Source organism: Falco cherrug, chromosome 5, assembly GCF_023634085.1.
Source record: "Falco cherrug isolate bFalChe1 chromosome 5, bFalChe1.pri, whole genome shotgun sequence".
Lineage (NCBI taxonomy): Eukaryota > Metazoa > Chordata > Aves > Falconiformes > Falconidae > Falco > Falco cherrug.
Window position 1 is genome coordinate 76,332,626 of NC_073701.1, and position 21,228 is coordinate 76,353,853.

The 21,228-nt window shown below is 46.9% G+C and overlaps 1 protein-coding gene across 2 annotated transcripts in view; it reads left to right on the forward strand.

Annotated features, from left to right (window-relative positions):
* The first annotated feature begins 19,782 nt into the window (after positions 1-19,782).
* The window catches only part of LHFPL3 (LHFPL tetraspan subfamily member 3), a 252,116-nt gene continuing 250,670 nt past the window's right edge, over positions 19,783-21,228 (forward strand). For both annotated transcript variants that reach the window (XM_055710952.1, XM_055710951.1), the window contains exon 1: positions 19,783-20,515. In XM_055710952.1, coding sequence (XP_055566927.1) covers positions 20,047-20,515 — 469 coding nt within the window. In that variant the 5' untranslated portion in view covers positions 19,783-20,046. The remainder of the gene's footprint in view (positions 20,516-21,228) is intronic.

The window sequence follows — 21,228 nt, forward strand, 5'->3', positions numbered from 1 at the left end:
TGACTTTATTGATCTAGTTCTTAACTTGAAAATACTCTCACTATGTCCCCTTGAAGCCTCTTTAATAGAAAGAAACACAGCTCCTTTAACTTTTCTTTATGTCCTGTTTTGCAGAGCTAGTGCAATCTTTGTTGATCTAGCCTGTACCCACTGCAAAGTAATAATGAACTGTCAGTGTGTGCAGGGACTGATGTAGTGCTCAGTATTTGAAATAGTGCTTCACAAGTGTCTTATCCAGAAAAAGGATCGCCTTTTTATAGTTTGTCTTTTATTGGTACATTAGTTGTATTTTTCTTTCTGAGGCATTAGTGGGCATGAAAATTCCAATATTGCTTTCATACAAGCTCCCGGTCTTATTTGATTGTTTCATTTAGCACCAATTTCTTGGGCTGTTTCCTCAATCTTGGACTAATTATTTTACAGAATTCTACACTGAATTTCCTTTACCATCTGCTGGTCTAATCAACCTAATGATCCATGTCCTCTGGAAGCAGATTGCATTATTCCTCATTATTTGCTCTGCTTCTGACTTTACCATCACTCACTCTGCAGACTGAGGACTTGGCTGCAGTTCCTGGCTGCTGCTGAGGGCAGTGACAGCACAACTTTAAGCAGATGTTAGATAAGGTTACCTCCAGAGGTATTAGTATCATCTCCTATGACAATTCAGAGTAGCCTAAAAACTACCTGAAATGAAAGCAGGCCCTGATGATCCCCACAGCTACAATCACTTAAATCAATGGATTCCACAAAATCATGGGGATTGGTGTCTCATAGCCATGCTCCAAATGGTGCCTGAGGAGGGGGAATAACACGGAAGCCCACTTAGTGCCTATATGCTACCAAAGATTTCTCCTACCAAGATTGACTTAATGGAAATTTTATACTATCTTCAAGGCGTAAAGCAGTTGAAGTGCTTGTCAAGATCAAGCCCGTGTTTTGACATACTTCTGATTGTTTTGGTGTAGAATTGTTGAGTATGAATCAGGGCCCTTAAAAGTGACTCAGAGCTACTCCAACTGTAATGCTGGTGAAGCAGTAAATAATTGTTCAGGATCAGAATGTCAGTTTTTTTCAGTTTTAAAAGCATATAGCTTCTGCATTAAACAGAAATAAGCTGGAGTTCCAGCAACACTTGTGTTGCTGGTGTTTATAGACTCAGATCTAGGGTCTAACACAGCCACTCATCCTCACTACTGCTTCTGCGGAGGCAGTTCCAGAGAACACATTAACTGTCAGACTCCTGACTGAATTAGCAAACCTATTGAATAGGAAAAGTACTTTTTCTTACAAGCTGAACACTTCTCTGCTCAGGTATAGAAGTCACTGAAAGTATTCATAATGTCTGCAGGGTAAAAGTCTACAGTAAAGTTTCTGTGAGGTTGGTGTTAGTCACTGGAATGAATTTCTTTAGAAAGGTACTTGGATTTCCATGTATTTCTGAAAAGAGATACCTGCTTTGGCTTCTTCTGCAGCAACAAACATTATGGGGTCTATATTTGGTTTCCTACAAATAGGTTGTAAAATATCCTATGGTATCAGAAACATGGGGGCAAACACTAGTTGAGACTTTTAGAAGACCTTTCTGAGATGGCAGTGGGAGGTGAAACTATATTCTCTAGGCGATGTTCAATAGTCCACAGCACCTAGGTGTGGGCAACTGGACCCCAAATATAGTTTCAGTGTATGTACCAAAGCCTTCTCTAATATTACGTAGAGATACTTTGCAGACTATCTGTGGTGGTCAAATCCCCTAAAAATGGTGAACACTGCCTAAGAAGGGTAAAGCAGTGGCGAGAGATGTTCTGAATGGCGAATTGGTTATCTCTACAACAAATATGTCAGGTGTTATTTTTGCAAAAAGCCAGCAAAGCTTCACACACTGCAAGCCTACCCAGGGCATTGCACAATTAACACTTTCTTATCAGCTATGATTTATAAGATCTTTTAACATGAAAGACATCCATTGCACATCCAGCTGCCTGGGGGGGTAAAGCACAGATAAGGAATCAATGTTGCAAGGAGACTGCAGAGAGAGGCATCCTGGTCCCAGATGAGCCTGACGATGTTTGCATTCTCACAGAGAAGAGCTAATCAAAGCTGTGACATGGTTAAGTTCCCCTAAATTAGAAGATAAGGAGGAAGGGGAACTGAAGTCCCCAGGAAATTATTTGATACTTCATTTGCACTCAAGAGGCAACCCGACAACTGTCACTGTCACTGGGGGGACAGAAATGCAAGAGAGATGCTGATTCCTTAGGATAACTCTGAAGGAGCTGAGCACTGCTGATTTGCTTCCTTGGCTTCTGTGCCCCAGAGAAATCTCACAGTGACAAGTAGACTGGAAGTTGCTTTTATTGTTTGTTGTTTCCCTTCCAGAACTTGGTTTGTAATGAGGAATTTAACCTTCGCTTTTCCACATAGCTTGTTTCAACAGAAAACTTCCTGAGCTTCTCAAGTTGAGGTGAATCCAGCAAATCTGTAGTGCATGCATTGCTTCAGAGGAGATGAATTCAGGGAGAGCTCACCTTGCAGGCACCTGCTGAAGGGGAGCAGGTCTGGCAATTACAAAAAATGGGATGTTTTGCTCACCGTCTGGAAAGTTTGGGTTTGCGGGCTTGCAGCAGCATGTGCTGCAATGAGGTGAGAACCACCACTGGCAGGTGTTCTCAGTGAGGAATACGAAGGGAAACCATGGCACCGTGGTCCTGAAGATTATTTAATACAAATAAATCTAACAATGTCATTTCAAATGTTCAAGCACATATAAGCGTGCATTAAAAATTAAGATGCGTTTGAAGGTGGCTGCATTCTTTGGGAAAGAGTATGTGAACCTCAAGCCATTACAAAACAGGGTGGGAGTTACTTGACCCGCATAGTTCAGGCCAGATCTCCTTGAATGAAAAGCACTTGAGAGAACATTTTCTAGAATGACCTCAATTCATTATCTGCAGGGTTCCTTGCATGTGGGAATCACAAGAGCAACTCTCAAATTCTGCCACTGCTTTTAAGAGCTTATATGTCGCTGGAATTTATCTGACTTCAGTTTCTAGCCAGTGAATCATCATCTGCATTTGTCTAATGGTAAGAAGACATTTATTACCAAGTTTATTTTGTGAATATATGTGTGGATTGATTGAGTCCTCTTGTAGCCTCATCTTTGCTAATCAGATGGATTTGGAATGCGGGGTCTTTCAGGTTAAAGCATGTTTTCTCCTTTCACTGCTGTTCTGATCTTTATGTGAACCATTTGTAATTAATTAATATTCTCCATTACCTGGGGTACTAGTGTTACACATACCAGTTGCATGACCTCCAAATACTCTTCACTTGATTTTTTTCTGCATGTGCATCCCAAAATCACATCTATAGAGATGTTTTCCATCATTCCTATGTGATTTAGATTATTTATAACTTAAATTTGTAAAATGAAATGTTGTATATTACTAAATTGAGTATCATATAGATGCAACTGCATTTTTTTTTCAGACGTGTTGAAGGCTGGTCCGACTCCCATAAGAAATTGTTACATGGACTTAATGCTTTGTCTGTCTCAAGAACATCTAACCACTACATTATTATAATGTACAGTTCTCTGAGTAGGACTTTTAAAGACCATGGTCTCTGTCCCTGGAAGTGATCCTAGGAAAACGGCTTTATGGAGAATTAGTTTCTTTTGTTGGCATAATACAGTTAATGCTGCTAGTCCTACAAATCTAATATAGTGACATTACTCTTCTTCTTTCATATTTTAATGCCTTCAAGGTTTTCATTCAATTTTACCTTGGGATGACATTTTGCAAATGTAAAAAAAAAAAGAGCTTCTATTTCTTATTTGTCCAGACAGATAGGAAATTTTATGACAACCATGGGGGGGGGGGAGATGCCACTCCTTTTTGTCTCTGGTGTTAAGGCATATGACAAGAATAGGTAAGGATTCAAATGCTCAGGTGGTTTAGAGCTGTTATGATGGAAACCACTCAAAAAAATTGGTCCCATACAAAATGCAAAATTAAAATACTGACCCTTGAGTGTACATTTGCCATATAGAAAGAAGCAATGTTTAGAGACTGAGCCAGCCTGCAAAAATGCATCTGTTGGACACTTTCAGTAGTGTTTAAGAGACTTGTCATTATCATACTAAACAACTATTAGCCTGTTCAGTGACAGACTATCATGTTGAGATTGTGAGAAGCATGCGGAAGGGTTGAATGTGCAAGTCCTTCAGCAAAGACAGGCAGTTCTGCTAGTGATGGCAGCTCCTGTCCCCCCTGTCCTGGAGAGATTACAGCTCCTGTGAGGTGCTAACTACCCTGCGCTCATATCACAATTAACCTGCACGCTCACAGACACATAGTGCTTGCAGACGGTCGAGGGAGGCATCTAGACAGCCACTCACTGAGAACCAGAGTTACACCAACTTCCCATGCATATGGGCTCTGGAAAAGCAGGGAAAATTTACGCAGTGATGCACATCTAAGAAGGCTGCAGAGAATGAACTGAACTCCTGCTTGGAAGCTGCTCACTGCTTTTGTATCAATGAGGCTTTTTAAACATACAGCTGAGTTTGATCAAGCGCTTCAAAGTTCAGGGGAGTCACTGTCAACGTGCTGGAGTTGTACCTGAGTGGTGCCAAGAACCTAGTCTAATGTCCACAGCCATTCCAGCATTGTTCTTCTTTCCCATCAGGAAGAAATGCATCACTTCAGAAGAAAATGGGCTTTTTCACTCTATACTTGCTATAGACTTGAATTTACTTCTGACTAGCAAATATTATCATGTTTCGCTTTCATGTGATATGGAGGAACTAAGAACAGTCTCTTTTTTTGGGCCATTTGTCTAAGCATATCTTTGAACAGCTGCAGCAGGTATTTTCTCTTCTTTGGGACTCTTACAAAGGAGTTTTTAGGGTTTTACTTTGCTTTGATATAGAAATGTATTAAAATTGAAATAAAAAGCCTGCAACAATTTTGTTTCAGGAGTCACGCTGTACAAAACAAGTAAGGAGTAACCAGAGGAGATTCAGTAACCTTCTCACGCAAGATGAAATATTTAAACATCATCTCACTCAGGGAACAAGGACATACTTCACACTGAGAAAAGAAGATCTAACCACTGAATTCCTGTAGGAAGTGTTTCAACCTCTGCTTGACGGCCAAATAATATCATACACTGTCCATGCAAAAGAGCAAAGAAGAGGCAGCAGACAAAAAGACTGTAAGGAAATCTCTCTGCAGGCAGATCTCTATGTGATATTCCCTGCTCTGCTTCTCTGGACAACAGCAAAAAAAAACCAAAAAACCCAAGGGTGGGGGGAAACATCCTGGTCAACTAAATTTTTCTTGGATTCAGGGATTCATATATGCAAAATCCAGCTCAGCAGATCTGCATGCTCCTAAACACAACTTCTGTGGGCAGCATTAGACCTATGTCATGCTCCAGGAGCTAGCAGCACATGAGCTACTGAGTCCTGGAGTGACCAGAGTTCTGCAAGCTTGAGGCAACCACATGTGGGCTTTTGAGTAAGGCAAATGGCCCACATTTGGTGGGGCAGCAGCTGTGTCTTAGGAGGCGTAAGCAGGATGTTTAGCATGGTGAAGACTGGGTTCCACCAGTAGATTTCTGCTTTCTCCTGAAAGGTAAATGTTAGATAAATCACAGCCTGATGAGGCTGGACTGTCACCTGCTGGTAACCACTGGACCATGGACTGTTTCTGAGGTGTCTGCAAAAAGTGACAAAGAAAAGTGAGTCTATGATTGGTATATTAAAACTTGCTACACCAGCTTTGTACCTTCCCTGGGAAAAGTTTATGGGTCTGCAAGGTGGAAAAGGCCAGGACTCTGTGCATGGCTCTGCTTGGAGCATGGTGGCTTTCTGCTGCAGCACTACCCAGAACACCACCTCAGAAGCGTGCTTCATTCACCCTGCACAGGCAGTCAAGGGTAAGGATTCCTCAGTATGAGGCAATTCAAGAGCTGGAGGAAAAACATGAGAGCAATAAGGGAATCAGACAATTCTCCAGGTGGCAAGGAAAATGTAACTATTGAGCAGTTAGGTAGGTTCAAAGGCACAGCTTACTCCTTCCCCTGCGTACCTAAGGGACAGTTTAAGTTCTGCTTATTATGAGAAGCCTGCAGCCTCCCTGTCCTCCCCCAGCTTGCCAACTGCTGTTTCCTAGGATGGTGCCACTGTCGCTGTCACTTACTGGCTGCCACTGAGGCAGCACAGGATGTGCCACTACGACTGAGGGTGGGAAGTCACGAAAGTGCTTGTTGAGACCAACTGTGTCCTGGGGTGAGGACACCCACTTTTCAGGCAACGCTTTTGCTGAGCATCCAGATGGCTGGGAGGAAGTTTGGTAGCAGGAAAAGGATATAGAACAGAAAGTGCAGCCCTGGAAAAGAGTAAAAATATCCTAGAACAAGGAAAAGCAAATATGCAGACAAGGACACCAACCTCAAAAAAAGAGCAAAACCTGGAAGAGTAGGCTCTGGCTGCCCTGCAATGCACACCACTGAATACAGAAGAGGGACGACAATCTGCAGTGAAGCTGTCAGCTGGGTCAGGTTTGCCAAACAGAGGGGATGAGGTGTTACCTAGGGCAACAAAACACCCGTAACTGCTTATGAAAGTGGCTGCATCTTTGCAGCAGGTCTGACAGTCTGCCTGAAGCAATGGCCATCTCTGGCCCTGCAGCTGTGGAGGGCAGGCTGCGGCCGCCAGTGTGGCTCATCAGCCCCAAAGGTAGGGACAGAGCTGAGAGCACAGCAGCACTCAGCACTGCTGCCCTTTGAACCAGCTCAGAGGAGCCAGGATGTATTAGATAAACACCTCCATCCACTTTAAGCAAAAGAATTTATTCATAAATGTCTCAAGAGAAAGGAAGGCACACCTTCTTCACCTACATAAATGTAGTTGATATAACGGTTTGCAAAGGATTTGTAATGCACAGGTTAGCAAACAACCTTTTTCAAACTCCTGCAGAAGTGGGCAAATGGTTGTATTCAGACTCCTGCAGAGAACATTGGCACCCCAGGCACTGTCATGTCTCCCCCTTTTAACAACATAGTATGCTTACAATTTTGCAGAATGTACAGGAAAAGAATAAAAAGTCAGGAGCTGTCTCCTCTAGAAATGTAATTATGCTGAAACGTGCTAAAAGATTACATCAATTTCAATAACATTTGAAAGAAAAAATCCTAAAAATTCAAGGCTGAGATGGAATCTTACTTATGCTTAATTCCTTACAATTATCATCTATATTTAGATGTTTATTATACGTTTGCTATTTTTCTCACTTTGTTTTCTGCAAACGGGGCAGTTCAATAAGGTTATATCACATTTATGAGCTGAATTATTCTGTGATTTCAAACTTCTCACTTTTGTTACCTCTGGGCACAAAAATCAGTCCCATGGCCAATATTGACCTTGGTGGAGCAGACTGTGGATGCAGAGTTCGACCTAAAGCATGGATAGAGAATGTGGTAAGGCCAGGAGAAGATCATACTGTGGGACTTCACAGTTCCCTATGCCTTGTTGTGCACCTGGCATCCCTGGAAGCAGACTGAAGGAGAGGAAAATCCAAGCAAGCTCTGTACAGAAAGGGCTGTCTACAAATAATTTGAAGTGATTTGTAGTGAGGTCTTTAACTCCAGGTCTGTCTGCTCTGTAGAAGAGTTGGGATTTAATTATACTTGTTGCGAAGCTTTTGTAACATTCTTGAGATAACTGAGCACATACTTAGAGCAGCAAACTCTGCAAACCATTAACATTAATTTTTCTTTACAGATCCTGGAAAAATAGAAACACTGTTCAAAATAGATATGGCATTTTTTAATCATGCTGAACGAATGGTCAGCAAGTGTGTCAGTCAATGTTAGTGATTTCTAGCAAAAGGATGTAACCTGTAAGTTACAGAAGAATAGGGTTTTATCAGATTAGTGTGTCAGAGTGAGAATACCATACAGCATTTAACTTCCTATTGTGTGACATTTTGATTTAAAAATTAACACTATCCAATATCAATATTGCAAGTACTTAGTGGATTAAAAAGTAACTTGGTATGTTTTATGGGGTATTTCTTAAAGAGAATGCTTAATAGAAGAAGCTGTCTGAAAAGCTCTCACAGTGATGGCCCAGTACTGTTCTTCTTTTTTTTTTTTTTTTTTTTTTTTTTTTTTAAATAAAAATAGGAACTGGCTAATAATGTTTGTAAAAATTCATGCAGTAGCAGAATAGTAAATCATTAGGAGAACTTACATAATGTGATTCTGGACCACTCTGTAAACTGAATACATAGTGCAGGGGGAAGAAAACAACAAAAACCCCGAACAAATAAAACCTACTGCAGCCAATGACAAGACTTGCTGCCTTTGACAGAGATGGGGTTTTACATGACTTGTTTTAACAGAGCCAGACAAAGGTTAATGTGTCTGTAAACAGAGATTGCAGTTCTGCCTGTGAAGGCTGGGGCATTGTATTAGGATAAACAGGACTGGAAATATTCATGGGTCAGGGCAGCTCAATCAACTGAACAGGAGCGCTGATGATAAGACTGCTGCTGCAGGGCTGGACTGGGAAGCAAGAACATTTTAGCCTCTTTGAAATGGAGCCCTTGGCCTGAGCAAGTCTGGGAGCATTCACTCCCGTGATGCCAAACAGCTGAGTGGTCCTGAGCCAGATGCTTCACTTTTTCTGTCATTCCTTCTGTATTTCCATAGTTAGTGATGTTGTGGGCCAGCCTCAATGTTTTTTCCATCTCAAAAGTCAAACGATTATCGATAAATTGGCAAAGGTTTGGAAATGAGCTGGGCGAGTAATCCAAAATCTGGGAAGTGCATATTACAGTGATTAAGCATCTCTGACAGCTTTTCAATGAGTAAGAAGTAACTTGATCAAGGTCCTTATGTAGGAAGAAGACAGCCTCTGATGCATTACAGTTCTGTCATATATAAGAAAATATATAATACCTGGAAGCTGAATCTGGACAAATAATTACCATTATGTGATATCCTAAATCTTGTTTGGGGTCTTGCAACAGGCTGTCCCTAGACACTTTCCTGGGCAAGTAAATCTGCAGAACAGACCTAACATTCCAGTGTAGCATCTTGATTTCAAGACCCACACTCAACTTCAGACGGGTTACTGTCCTTAGCTCTGGGCCCCGCAGGCGAGGCACAGCAAGGAACACTACAAAGGAAACAATCACATTATTTTTTACTCAGAATTCTTTTCATTTATGAGCTGCAACATTTGAAACAGCCAATGCCTGAAGGCAGCCTTACTCTGCCAGGTCTCCCCAGCACAGGCACGCCAGCACTTTACATCTCCTTGGCCAGGGCATTTCCCATGGTGGTGGCAGGGGCAGAGGTGTTGCAGGCTGAGGTTGCTCTGGCCTCTGCCAACTGCGGGCTTCTGCAGAGAGGCATCCTACGTGGCCCTGTTCTAAAAACCCCCACGGCACAGCAGTGAAGACCTGTATGATGCTGATGGCCCTTGATCACTTTCTCTCATCTTCCCCATCCCTGGTGGCTGGCAACGACCAAGCCAGCACTGTCAGGTGGGGCTCCAGCCCACAGTGACTTCTACAGGACTTTTGCAAGACCAAACGGGACCTGTAGTTTGACAAGGAGAGCTCCCAAACTGTGAGATGTTCTCTGAAATACATACCCTAAAGACCAAGCACAAGTTGTTGGTGTGGAGGCAGGGCATTCTTGGTGAATTATTACAATCTGTGTTTTGCAAATGAGTCTATTACATTCATTTCTCAAAAAGACACATTATGAATCAAAAATCAATTCACATATTGAGAAATTCATTTTGAGTAATAGTACCAGGGGAAAAAAAAACAAACCAGAAGTGCTCTGTTTCAATATTTTCAAAATGAAATGGTCTTGGTTTTGTTATCTAATACTGCTTCACTCTAAAATTGGTCTATGTTTAGTGTTAATAAATGGTAAAAATATGTGAAAAGCCAGTAATGTATCTGACTGGATATTAGTTTTCCCTAATTTATTTCCAGTTTGGCCACCAAACAGAAAAATCAATTATACTCACAATTCTATTCACTATAAATAAGTGCCTCTCTTCCAACATACTGCTCTGCACAGCTTTCTCCTCTTTTATGGAGACTCTTACTTTCACCAGATAATACTAACTTGTGGTTTTCCCCAGATGATCTTTGCTGATATTTTCATTCATATACATTCCCCTTAAATTTTTCTACTGTTAGTCGTGATTATAACTAGTTAGCCTCTACTGTAAGTTTCATTAACATGATGTTTATTGCCTCCTTCAGATAATGAAGCTATTAATTAAAATTGTATCTAACAAGGATCCACTGGGTATGTGACTAAGTATTGCTCCAACGTGGTTAAATGTTGGTTTTGATTATTTTCATTGTCTTTCAAAAGGTTTTCAGTACACATTGTAATGAGCCCATCCAAGTAATTTAGAATAATTTGGACAAGACACTACAAAACACAGTATCATGTTCTTCAATGAAATCAGAATGCTATTGCCCTTCCTTCCTATTGCCATTTAATTGGCAAGAAATATGTTGGATAAAACATTTACTAGTAAAATCCTATGTTTACTGCTCATTGTTTTCATTAACCTCTTCATGTTAGTGGCCATCTGCATCTGTTTTCCCCATCATTGTACGCACACTTGTTTTATGCACAGTGTGTAATATTGCCAATTTGCCACGGTGAAACTCTTGATATGTTTTTGAGAGCTATTTAAGTGTTGGCTCCACTCAACAGTTGTTTACCTTATTATCACCATTAAGATGAAAAATCAGTTTAGAAACATTTTTGAGCCAAAGATCATTTAAGCAGGAAGTAAACATTTATTGAAAGGACAGCCTGGGCTTAAAACCAAGGAGATGTTCCAGAAGTCCATTAGCATCAGGAGAAGGACTAAGACACTACAGAAGGTGTTTTACTTCTCAGTGGAAAGGGAAAATTTATAACAGATGACACGAGGACTGAAATTTGGAGGGGTGGGGGTGTTGCTTCATCATGCTAAATTTGATCATATATTATCATCATTACAAAGAAGTAAAACTCCAGGTGTGGAATAGGCATAGGAATAGGTTAAAGACCACTTATATGGGTTTGTTGATCAAGGGAGCCCATGGAAATTACTGAGGGAACTCTAAATCTTAACAGGCAAGAGGCTGAGACAATACCATGGTATGCATGGGGGATGAGAAGTTTTAGAGTATTAGAAAGATTATAAAAACACAAATATAGTGTCTGTGTTTAGAAAAAGATGAGGGAGGAGTATGAACATGGAGAATAGAACTGAAGGCGTTACAGATCAGTCCGCCAAGCTTTAATTCCTACTATGGAAATAAACAATGGTTTTTTTATGAATACATGGAAGATAAAACAGGGATGAGTAACAGCTAAGATGGGATTATCAAGGAAAAATCTTGTCAATTTTAATTTATTCTGTTCTATTACAGGATAACTTGTCTTGTAGATGAAGACAAAGATATAGGTGTGCTATATCTTTAAGGCTTTTAGTGCTCTCTTATGTAACATTTTCATAGCCAGATGAGAAAAGGTTGTTTAGGTGAAGCTCCTGGAAGGTGAATGCATAGGTAGGTGGCAAGGAACCCTTTAAAAAGTAGTAACTTGTAGCTCACAGCTATATTGGATGTGTGTATCTTTAGCAGTTCCACAAGAGTCTGCCTCGGGTTTGCTGTTTGTCAATACTGTTATTAATGGCTTGAACAATTAAATAGGTTATATGCTTATTAAGTCATGAGATTATATTAACCTAAGTGAGCTGCAAGCACTCTGGAGACTTAAGCAGTTAAGTACATAAGCATGATGGTGCGCCCAGGTTAGTATAACCTGCTTGTCATCAGGGCTAGTTAATCATATTAGCATCTTGCTAATGTGACCACACTGCTTGCAGTAGCTATGATACCCCTGAGTGGCACTGCATTATGCCACAGAGATACTCTGAAAGAGAGAAATTCCATACTTTTTCCATTTAATCTCCTTCCCCAGTTTGCTCCAAGTCAAGATGCTGATTTACTGGCAGATCACTTAGGTATGTTTAAACATTTTACCATAAATCCTCCTGGAAACACAGCAGATTTAGTTGTGCTGTGTTGTGTAATGCCAGGGTGAATGCTCACTTTATGCTAGAATATCATCTTGTGCAGCATCAAAATCACTCTCTGCAGCTCTCAAGCTTCCCTTGCAGATTCTTCTATCCAAGTATTGATCAGGTTCTGCATGTTAGAAAGGTCTGCATACTCCCCAATACCTACACTAGAAGAGTGGTAATTTTCCTGCTTTTCCTGAAAATGTATTAGGTTGCAGGAGGACTATGATTCTAGCAGATCAATGCCAGAGGAGTTAATATCACCTACTTTGGCCTCCCCATTGTATAGCTCTAAAATTAGAAACAAGCAGAAACACTATGCAGCATCCTAATTGGCTTGTCACTAGGGTAAAGTAACTGGCCAGCTTCTGACTTACTGGAGATCAGAAGGTCCTTCTCTTGCTGCATCCTCACTGGTCTGTTGTTTAACCTCTCGGGAAGAAATATTTGGAAATAAATGTACCATATATTTAATTGAATTAGAATGTTAATCTACTCAAAGCATAATTTTTTTATCCAGCGTGAGGTAAAATGTTTTTTGTCATTCTCCACTGTGAAAAAAATTACCTGAAAATATAGTAAGTTACCTCCTGGCTGCAGTACTATTAACTTCTTAAGGGCAAAGAAGGGACTTCAGTACTGGCAGGTATAATTTTTGAAAGTCTCATCAATGTTATGTTTAAATCATATAATCCTTATTCAAACGACTGAATGATCATGCTAGTAAAGTTGCAGCCACCTACACAATGCTTGGGGATCTGGAAAGAAAACCTAAAACGCATCTTGTTGGCAGGAGAGTTTGTGTACTTATTTTAAACCGGACTAGTCTAGAGAAATATATGTCTTTCTCCATATGAATTCCAGTCTAGGAGACATATCTTAACTAAGCTGTTATTATATGAAAAACATGTCTAGACACAAGCCTTAACTGTACAGCTATCTTTGAAGAAAAGCAATATATAGCCTGCAGCACAGCATTTCACAGTGCCTTTTGTATTGAATCTACCGACCCTCTGACAAACAGCTGCCACAGCAAGACAGGTGAAATTTCCATCATCTCAGGAGTCGCTGATGGTGTCTCTGAACAGCACAACACAGCAACCCACCTGAAAGCTCTGTCTGGGTTTATTAGCAGCACTGACAAGCAGGCTACGCTAGTGAGGCAGCGCTGAGCTGTGTGGTTATTGTTGGGAGCAAGACCACTCGCTCAGAGAAGCCCTAGAGGCTGCCCTGGGCCATGTGGAATGCCCTTCAGAGCTTGGCAGGCCCCGAGAGGAAGCCTTTCTTGGTGGGCAGGGACTGGAAAGTTTAAATCCCCAGCTCCCAAGTGGCCCATGAAGTTTTATTTTAGCTAGTGTGTTTCAGAGTCGTTCTGCATCTCCTCCAAGTTAGAGAGGCTGAGGGAAGGAAGCTGAAGCAGGTCTTAGCCAAGCTGTGCATCAGAGTGAACTAAGATCTCTTCTTCTTTGCCATGGATCTTAATTATGTTCCCTTTTTCCCTCTACTTACTTCACCCGGTTCATCTGTACTCCCACCCGCTTTCCCCTTCAACAGCCACTGCTCATCCCGCTTTTTCTCAGGTGAATCTATCCTGGGTTATAAAGTACAATCTTCTGCTGTCACTGAGGAACCTGCAACTTAATCCCTTTCCCATGCTTTTATTTCTTTTAAAGGCTGGTGGAATATTTTCTTCCTTTCAATATTTGCTTCCACATACAACCCAGGTATTTCTCTACCTTCCTCACATCCCTTCTGCCTCACTGCAGCCACTGCTCCTTGTCAAACCACCACTCTCCTGCTAGCCCCCTCTCTGCCTGCTGAAGTGGACTCCTGTCATTTGCAGCCAACTACCTTGATTCAGGGTAGACTTTGCAATATGTGGCTTTTTCCTAATGATTGCACTCCATTTCCCAGTGCTTTAGGACATCAAGTCCTGCAGCCTGCTTGGGATGCGGCTCCAGCAGGGCCTCACTGTGCTTCCTGGCTCTGCCCTGCTTTATGGGTGCCTTACAGGACTCCCCATCTGCTATCACCAAGAGCAGGACTAAATTCAAGAGAAGTGGGCCAAATCTTCTAAGTTATCAACTTTCTAATTTTTAAGGTAGGCCTAAATTGGACCATTTCTGACTGAAACAGTGACAGCAACAGCAGTTTCACCAATACTGATAATGGTAATTCTAGCTAGTCCTTTGCTGTGCTTCTCCCACAGTTGTAAACACTACAGAAACAGAAAGAAATGCCATTTCCCACTCCCTGGGAAGGAACATTTCACCAGTGTGGCCGGACCCCAGCAGGAAAGAAAACCAAAATGTGCAGAAACTAGTAAAAAAAAAAAAAAAGACATAATGTAAAAGTTAATGCTTTTTGATAGACAGCAAGAGCTCATCGGTGGAGAGGCTGTGGGTTAATGTAGCGATGGGGCTGCACACCAGGTGGAGAGGCTGTGGGTTGCTGTGGCGATGGGGCTGCACACCAGGGTACCGGGGCTCCCAGCACTCCCTCCACTGCCCAGTCCTGGGCTTACTGGGAATCACTGCTGCTCTGGGCAAACACAGCCAGCGACTGTTTGCAGCTGGCTACAGACAACATGGGACAAGGGAAAAATTGATCTGGGCTGACATGTTTTAAGATGCTACCTATCAGTGCTGGCACCTGGTTAAGCTGTACTCAAGCCCAAAACATGCTCAGGTTATCTTGGCCATGGCACAAAAATTGCTGCTTGTCCCTTTAGCATTGTCCCAGCTTCAGCTCACACTAAGTGTAGGAAATAGGGAAGCAGAGTGGAGACTTTCTGCTTTTTCAGCTTCTGCTTTAAATGCCCCACATACCCTTGGACACAAGCTGGAGCAGCATCAAGACTACCATGGCTTGCCTTCCACCTCTTCCAGCCTCAGGATCTAGGTCAGTCCAAATTGGATGAATTTGTTTGTTGGACATATCCATATCAGTTGTGTTAAAGGGTTTTAAAGAGTTCCGTGTAGCTATTTAAGTGGGTTCAGAGTGAAATTACCAGTTGTTGATAGGCATTGGGTGAACGTGATAGCCAGTGAGTGATACCACAGAAACCCGGGAGGTAAGTCCCAGAAAGGTAGAGCAGTTCATGTACTCTTACATGCAGTGACAGATATGTAAAGCCATCTGGCACCTAGACCCCTCTGTGAGGTGAAGAAGGGAAAGCCTCTGAGGCAGAGCTGCATTTTAAGAGGGTCAGATGGGGGAAACCACTCAGAGGGGTGGGCAAGAGGGAGTCATGTGCCTGAACAGGGGCATCTCCCTCCCATGGAAGTTTGCCTCTGTCTGTGTGATCATGTTCTCATGTGCTCAACAGGTCTTCCCAGTTCCTTCGACTGTCACCCTAGCAGGGTCCAGCCCTACCAAAATGGATCATTCATTTTCAGACACCTTTATTGCTATTTATTCTTTAACACATAACTTCTTACTACCTCATTCCCTCCTCAGACGCTTCTTTCTTTTTTGTGTAAGTCCTCTCTCTTGCTGACTCTTCTCCAACCATGCATTTACTCCATCTCCTCACTGTCTTTCTCTTAGTTTCCCACCACGTGAATACCAATGATTTCCCAGGTGTACATTTCTTGCCAGGCATCAGCCATGGCCCAGGAACTGCATTCATCTGTTGTTCTTACCCACCGTATCCAAGGGTTTCCCCAGTACAACATACAGGCCTTCCACACAGCACACCAAAAATGTTTAAGCAGTTCTCCACTGCAGCTCCACCACTGCAAAAAATTGGCTAGTTCCAAAGAGAAATGCTGGGATTAGAAACACTAACCAAATAATAAGTTTTTATGTAGTGTTTTGTGTAATGATCTATACATACAAAAATGAGCACATCTGTGGTCAGAAAAAATGATCAACAGTATGGTCAAGGCCAATTTGGGGCACAAAGTGTATTTTTAAAGATTATCTATGTTGTCTTTAAATGTGCCTATTTTTAACCACCTGTGCACACAAGAATGTTTTTTAAAAACAATGTTGTGGTTGTAAAATCCAGTACTGAAAAGTATGTGCCAAAAATGAGCTGTCTATGCCACTTGATTTATATCCCCTTTGTTCTGTGTCACATGCTCATTTGCTAATTGGTGAACAGGATCCTACCTTATCAGGTGCATGAGACTGCATCTGCTGTCCGGAAAGATCAGGATGATGAGAATCCTGTTTCACCTGTTGAAGAAGCTTTTGGTGAAAATCCTGGCTTAAGACTCAGACTTTTTTAGATGAGACTAGATGGCAGCCACAGGGCTGGGACGCAGTTAATTCTCAGGGAGAAAAATAGTGGAGGTACAACAGGGCTGTTGAGAGAAAGGATAATCTTCTGAGGATTAAGATGATGAAAGCTGTCCAGAAGAGCTGGAGACTATCCCTGCTTCTGCCACAGAATTCTTCTGTGATGTTACTAGGCAAGATGCTTACAACTTTTTATAGATGAGCAGCGACTCAGTACATCTCCTTCTGAGGCCTCATTTGCGGAACTGCTGCAACCAAAATCCATAGGAGCTCTGCTTTGAGAAAAGAGGGCCCAGCTGCCTTTTCACTGTTCTGTCCAGAATACACCATCCTTTTATCTCATAGAGACGTGATATTTTCTAATACTCTGAAGCACACATGTAATTGTGGTAAGAAGCATCAGAATGCCTCTTGAGCTTGTTTTTGTATATTCTGAAGAAATTTGTGATAGCAAAGAGTAAGACTAGAGGATTCAAAGCTCTAGAGAGGGACACAACTGGAGTGACTCAGGTGCTCCAAAAACCAGACAGCTAGTACCACTTTCCCATTTTTGATGCGCTAAACTGAAGGACTACTGGGTATCACTTAAGAGTCCATGTGAAATCTTTTTGGTGCTGGAGGCCAGGCAGGATATCCTAGGACAACCAAACCAGCCACTGCCTGGACACAGGCAACCTTGTCTTCTTTCCCACACTCTTTTACTCAGCTTGTCAGCAGAATCCTAGTTTCTTCCCCTGCTTCTGGCCTTTTTCTTTCATGCCCAGTCTGGCTTCCACATTTCCCTACCCCAGCCTGATTCCCTTTCACTGGCTTCTCCTCCAGTCTCAGTTATTTTGGCCTCCTCAGCTCCCTTGGCCGATTTCTCCTGCAGAGCACCTCATTTCTCCTCTTCTGGCTCCTTCCCAGGTCTGTATCTCTTCCTCCTGCCAGACCAATTCCAGGTTTCATCTTCCTTGTGTGCACATTCACAGGCCCGCTACCCCTAAACCTCCCATTTGGCCCAGCTGTTAGCATGTAAGCTAGCATATATCCTTAGCAGTTCTCAGTCCTCTGGCTTCTCTCATGTATGCTCATGCACTCAGTCTTTCCACTCCCCTCTGTCCCATCTCTTGAGACCTCAGGTGCACACTTCATATAAAAGACAGGCTTTCTGCTGTGGTTCCTTTGTGGTACACTGATGTCCCTGAAGCAGCTCGAATGTTGCTGATGACTGATACGTATTCCTCCTTTTCTGAGGAGCTGACAACGTTGCCGCTTCACCCTTGGGAAGGCCACCTTCCCCACTACCTCCTCTCTTTCTGATCTCTCGGGACTTCTTGCCCAGCCCTCACTCCGACTTCCATCCCTAAATTGTCTCTGGCCACTTCAGGCCAGAGCCTTTTTAAGTCTGGCTTGTATTGTCTTAATCTCCATCCCCTGTGGCCCCTTAGAGGACAGGGAAGGCAGGCATCCCGCACCAAGCCCTGGGGTCCAGCTGGCCTCATCCTGGAGGAAACAGGACCGAGCACTGAAGGGGAAGGCCACGACTCCTCCTGCTGCTGGAGGCTGGAAGGAGTGCAGTCCCTCTCCGAAGGTGGTGTATGAGCAGTCCGGTCACGCGCAGCAGCTGCAGCAGGAGCATGCTGAGGCAGTGGAGCATGCAGGGGCACCCCTGTCAGTGTTGCACGCACCACACTGGGTGGGAATGGCCAGGAATTTCAGCTGTACTTTGCACACTCGAACCCACCTCCCTAAGAAAGTGAGGCAAGCTTGAGTACATGGGGTCCACGCCACCCCCGCCGCCTGTGTCTGAGCGAGCCTGCGCCATGCGTGCCACCCCACTGCCCCCGCAGAGGGGAGCGCTCCCGCATGCAGGGCAGTTGCGGCAAGGCTATGCTCTGAGGCGGCTCCCTCCTGCTCTCACCCCTCGGCAGCAGCTCCTGAAGCTCTGACTGTCCCCAGAAATGGCGCGGGGGCCTGGAAACCCGTTGGCAGGTGCTGCCCCTTCCTAGCCCCTCTGTGGCAAACTCGGGGAGGGCCGGCGTGCCGGCCCTGCTGAGCTGCGCCTGGTTTTTGGCAGTCATGGGGCAGAAACGAAACTTCGAAACGGATTAAAGATCCTTAAGAGCGCCGGGAGTAATTTCCACGCGACCCTCCATCCTCCCGGGACTGGCGAGCACCGGTACGCACCGCCGGGCGGCCCCTGCCTGCACCGGGCGGCCCCTGCCGGCCTCGGGCGGCCCCCTGCCTGCACCGAGCGGCCCCTGCCTGCACCGGGCGGCCCCCTGCCGGCCCCGGGCGGCCCCCTGCCTGCACCGAGCGGCCCCTGCCTGCACCGGGCGGCCCCCTGCCTGCACCGGGCGGCCCCCTGCCTGCACCGAGCGGCCCCCTGCCTGCACCGAGCGGCCCCTGCCTGCACCGGGCGGCCCCCTGCCTGCACCGGGCGGCCCCCTGCCGGCCCCGGGCGGCCCCCTGCCCCCAGCCTCCCCGCGCTCCGGCTGCGAGCACGTCCCGGCAGGGGACAGCTCCCCGGGCGCTCTGTGTATGCGCCATCAATTACCGCTATTAACTCAGGCCCGGCGCAGAGGTCAGTGACTGCGAACGCAAGCGTCGCTGGCATAGGAATGATTATTACCAGCTGCTAATTGCTCATTAATATACGCTAACCGCTGCTGCATGCCAACATGCTCAGCACACCCAGCGCCCAGCCAAAGTCGCTCGACCGGAGCGCAGCTGCTCGTCGCCACCTCACCCACTCGCACCGAGAGCCGCCACCGCGGCCCCGCGGCTGCTCCGTGCTCACAGCGGGGTCTTCCCCGCAGCTGCCACCCCACCTCCTGAGGTGAGGAGCTGCCCCCGATGATTCCTGCGCCCCCAGGCTCCAGGCTTTGCCCCCGCGGAGGTTTGCTTCAAGCGGGAGACAAGCACCTCGGGCTGCACCGGTGGCAGGGCCGGAGGCCGCTGCTGTCCCCAACCCAGGGGGCTCGGCAGGGAGAGCCCCCCGCTGCAGACTGACGGGTGTTCTGTGAAGGAAGGGGCAAACCCCACACACGGGTTTTCAACTTTAAAACCCGCTGCCAGAACGTGCCTCCCCGGACACGCAGCATGCGCGGCGCCGGGAGCCGCTCAGCCGGGCAGCCGCTGCCCCGCCCGGGAGCGGCGCCCCAGGAGCCCGACGCCGGCGGCGCTGAGGGGAGGCCGCGGCGCCCCCGCCGCCCACAGGGCTCGCCTTTCCCGCCGCCCGCCCGGCGACAGGGCGCCAGCGGCCCCGCCGCCGCCTCTCCTCAGGCACGGCGCTCCGGCGACCCCCCAGCCCCCCGCTGGCGGGCGGCGGTTGCGCAGGGCGGCGGGGCGCCCCCGGCCCCGCGGCGGGCCCCGTGGCGGGCGGCGGCTGGCGCCCGGCGCGGCGGGGAACCGCGGGCGGCGGCGGGAGGGCGGGCTGCGGGGCGGGCGGTGCGCGGCGGCCGGCAGCGCTGCGCCCCGATAGGCGGCGGCGGGCCGTGTTGGTGCTGCCGCCGCGGCTGCTGCTGCTGGCGCCGAGCCGCTGAAGCCCGGCGGAGGGGCTCGCCGGCTCTCGCACGCAGCGGCGGCGGCGGAGCGCGTCGCGTCGAGCGGAGCGAGCGGGGAGGAGGAGGCGAAGGAGGAGGAGGAGGAGGAGAGGAGGAGGAGGAAGGGGAGGGGGGATCTTCTCGGCGAGGATGCCCGGAGCGGCTGCAGGGACGGCGGCGACAGGAGCAGGCTCGTCAGGAGCGGCAGCAGCGGGGATGCTCCCGGCTCAGGAGGCGGCCAAGATCTACCACACCAACTACGTGCGGAACTCGCGGGCCATCGGCGTGCTCTGGGCCATCTTCACCATCTGCTTTGCCATCGTCAACGTGGTGTGCTTCATCCAGCCCTACTGGATCGGGGACGGCGTGGACACGCCGCAGGCGGGCTACTTCGGGCTCTTCCACTACTGCATCGGCAACGGCTTCAGCCGGGAACTCACCTGCCGGGGCAGCTTCACAGACTTCTCCAGTCTGCCCTCGGGAGCCTTCAAAGCTGCTTCCTTCTTCATCGGGCTCTCGATGATGCTCATCATCGCCTGCATCGTCTGCTTCATCCTCTTCTTCTTCTGCAACACAGCCACCGTCTACAAGATCTGTGCCTGGATGCAGCTGACCTCGGGTGAGTGAGGGGCAGCGGCCCCGGCTCGGGGGGGGTGTCTCCGCGCCGCCCTGCGCTGCCCGGCCCTGCCCGGCGCCGCCGGGGGCACGGGCGGCTCTGGAGAAACTTGCGGCGGCGGCGGGGCCGGGAGCGGGTGGCGGGGCAGCGGCGGGGGCTGGCGGGGCGGCGGGGCCGGCACCGGCAGCGCTGCGGCGCGGTGCCGGGGGCCGCCTGGGGCCGCCCCACCGCCCGGGTGGGCACCGGCCGCGGGCCCAGGTCAGGCGCAGCCTCCGCCCCTCGGCACCGCCCCGGGGAGCGGGGGTGCCCGGAGAAATTGTCCGGCTTCGGGCCGGGAACCGACCCGTGAGCATCAGGCAGCTGCGGGCAGGGCTGGCGGGCAGTGGCAGCCCCAGGCTGTCCTCCGGCGCTTGGTCTGTCGCTAAAGGTCGGGAGAAAATGGCAGTGGGGGCCGTGGGGGACGCTTCGAGGGCGCGGCGGTGGGTGAATTTAACTCAGCGCCTGTTGAAGGTTAGTCCTGAGCCCGGGTGGCCCCCTGGTCCAGGCAGAGCCCGCTCCAGTTCAGCGGGAGGGGATGGCGAGGGCTTTTGCTGGCCAACTGGAAGGGCAGCCGAGGTCATTGGGTGTTACATGCGTGAGTTTTGGTTGGGGTCCGTTCCGCCTGTGCAAGGTGTATTCTTCTCTGTACGTTAGGAGTGTAAGAAAGAATTCCTTTT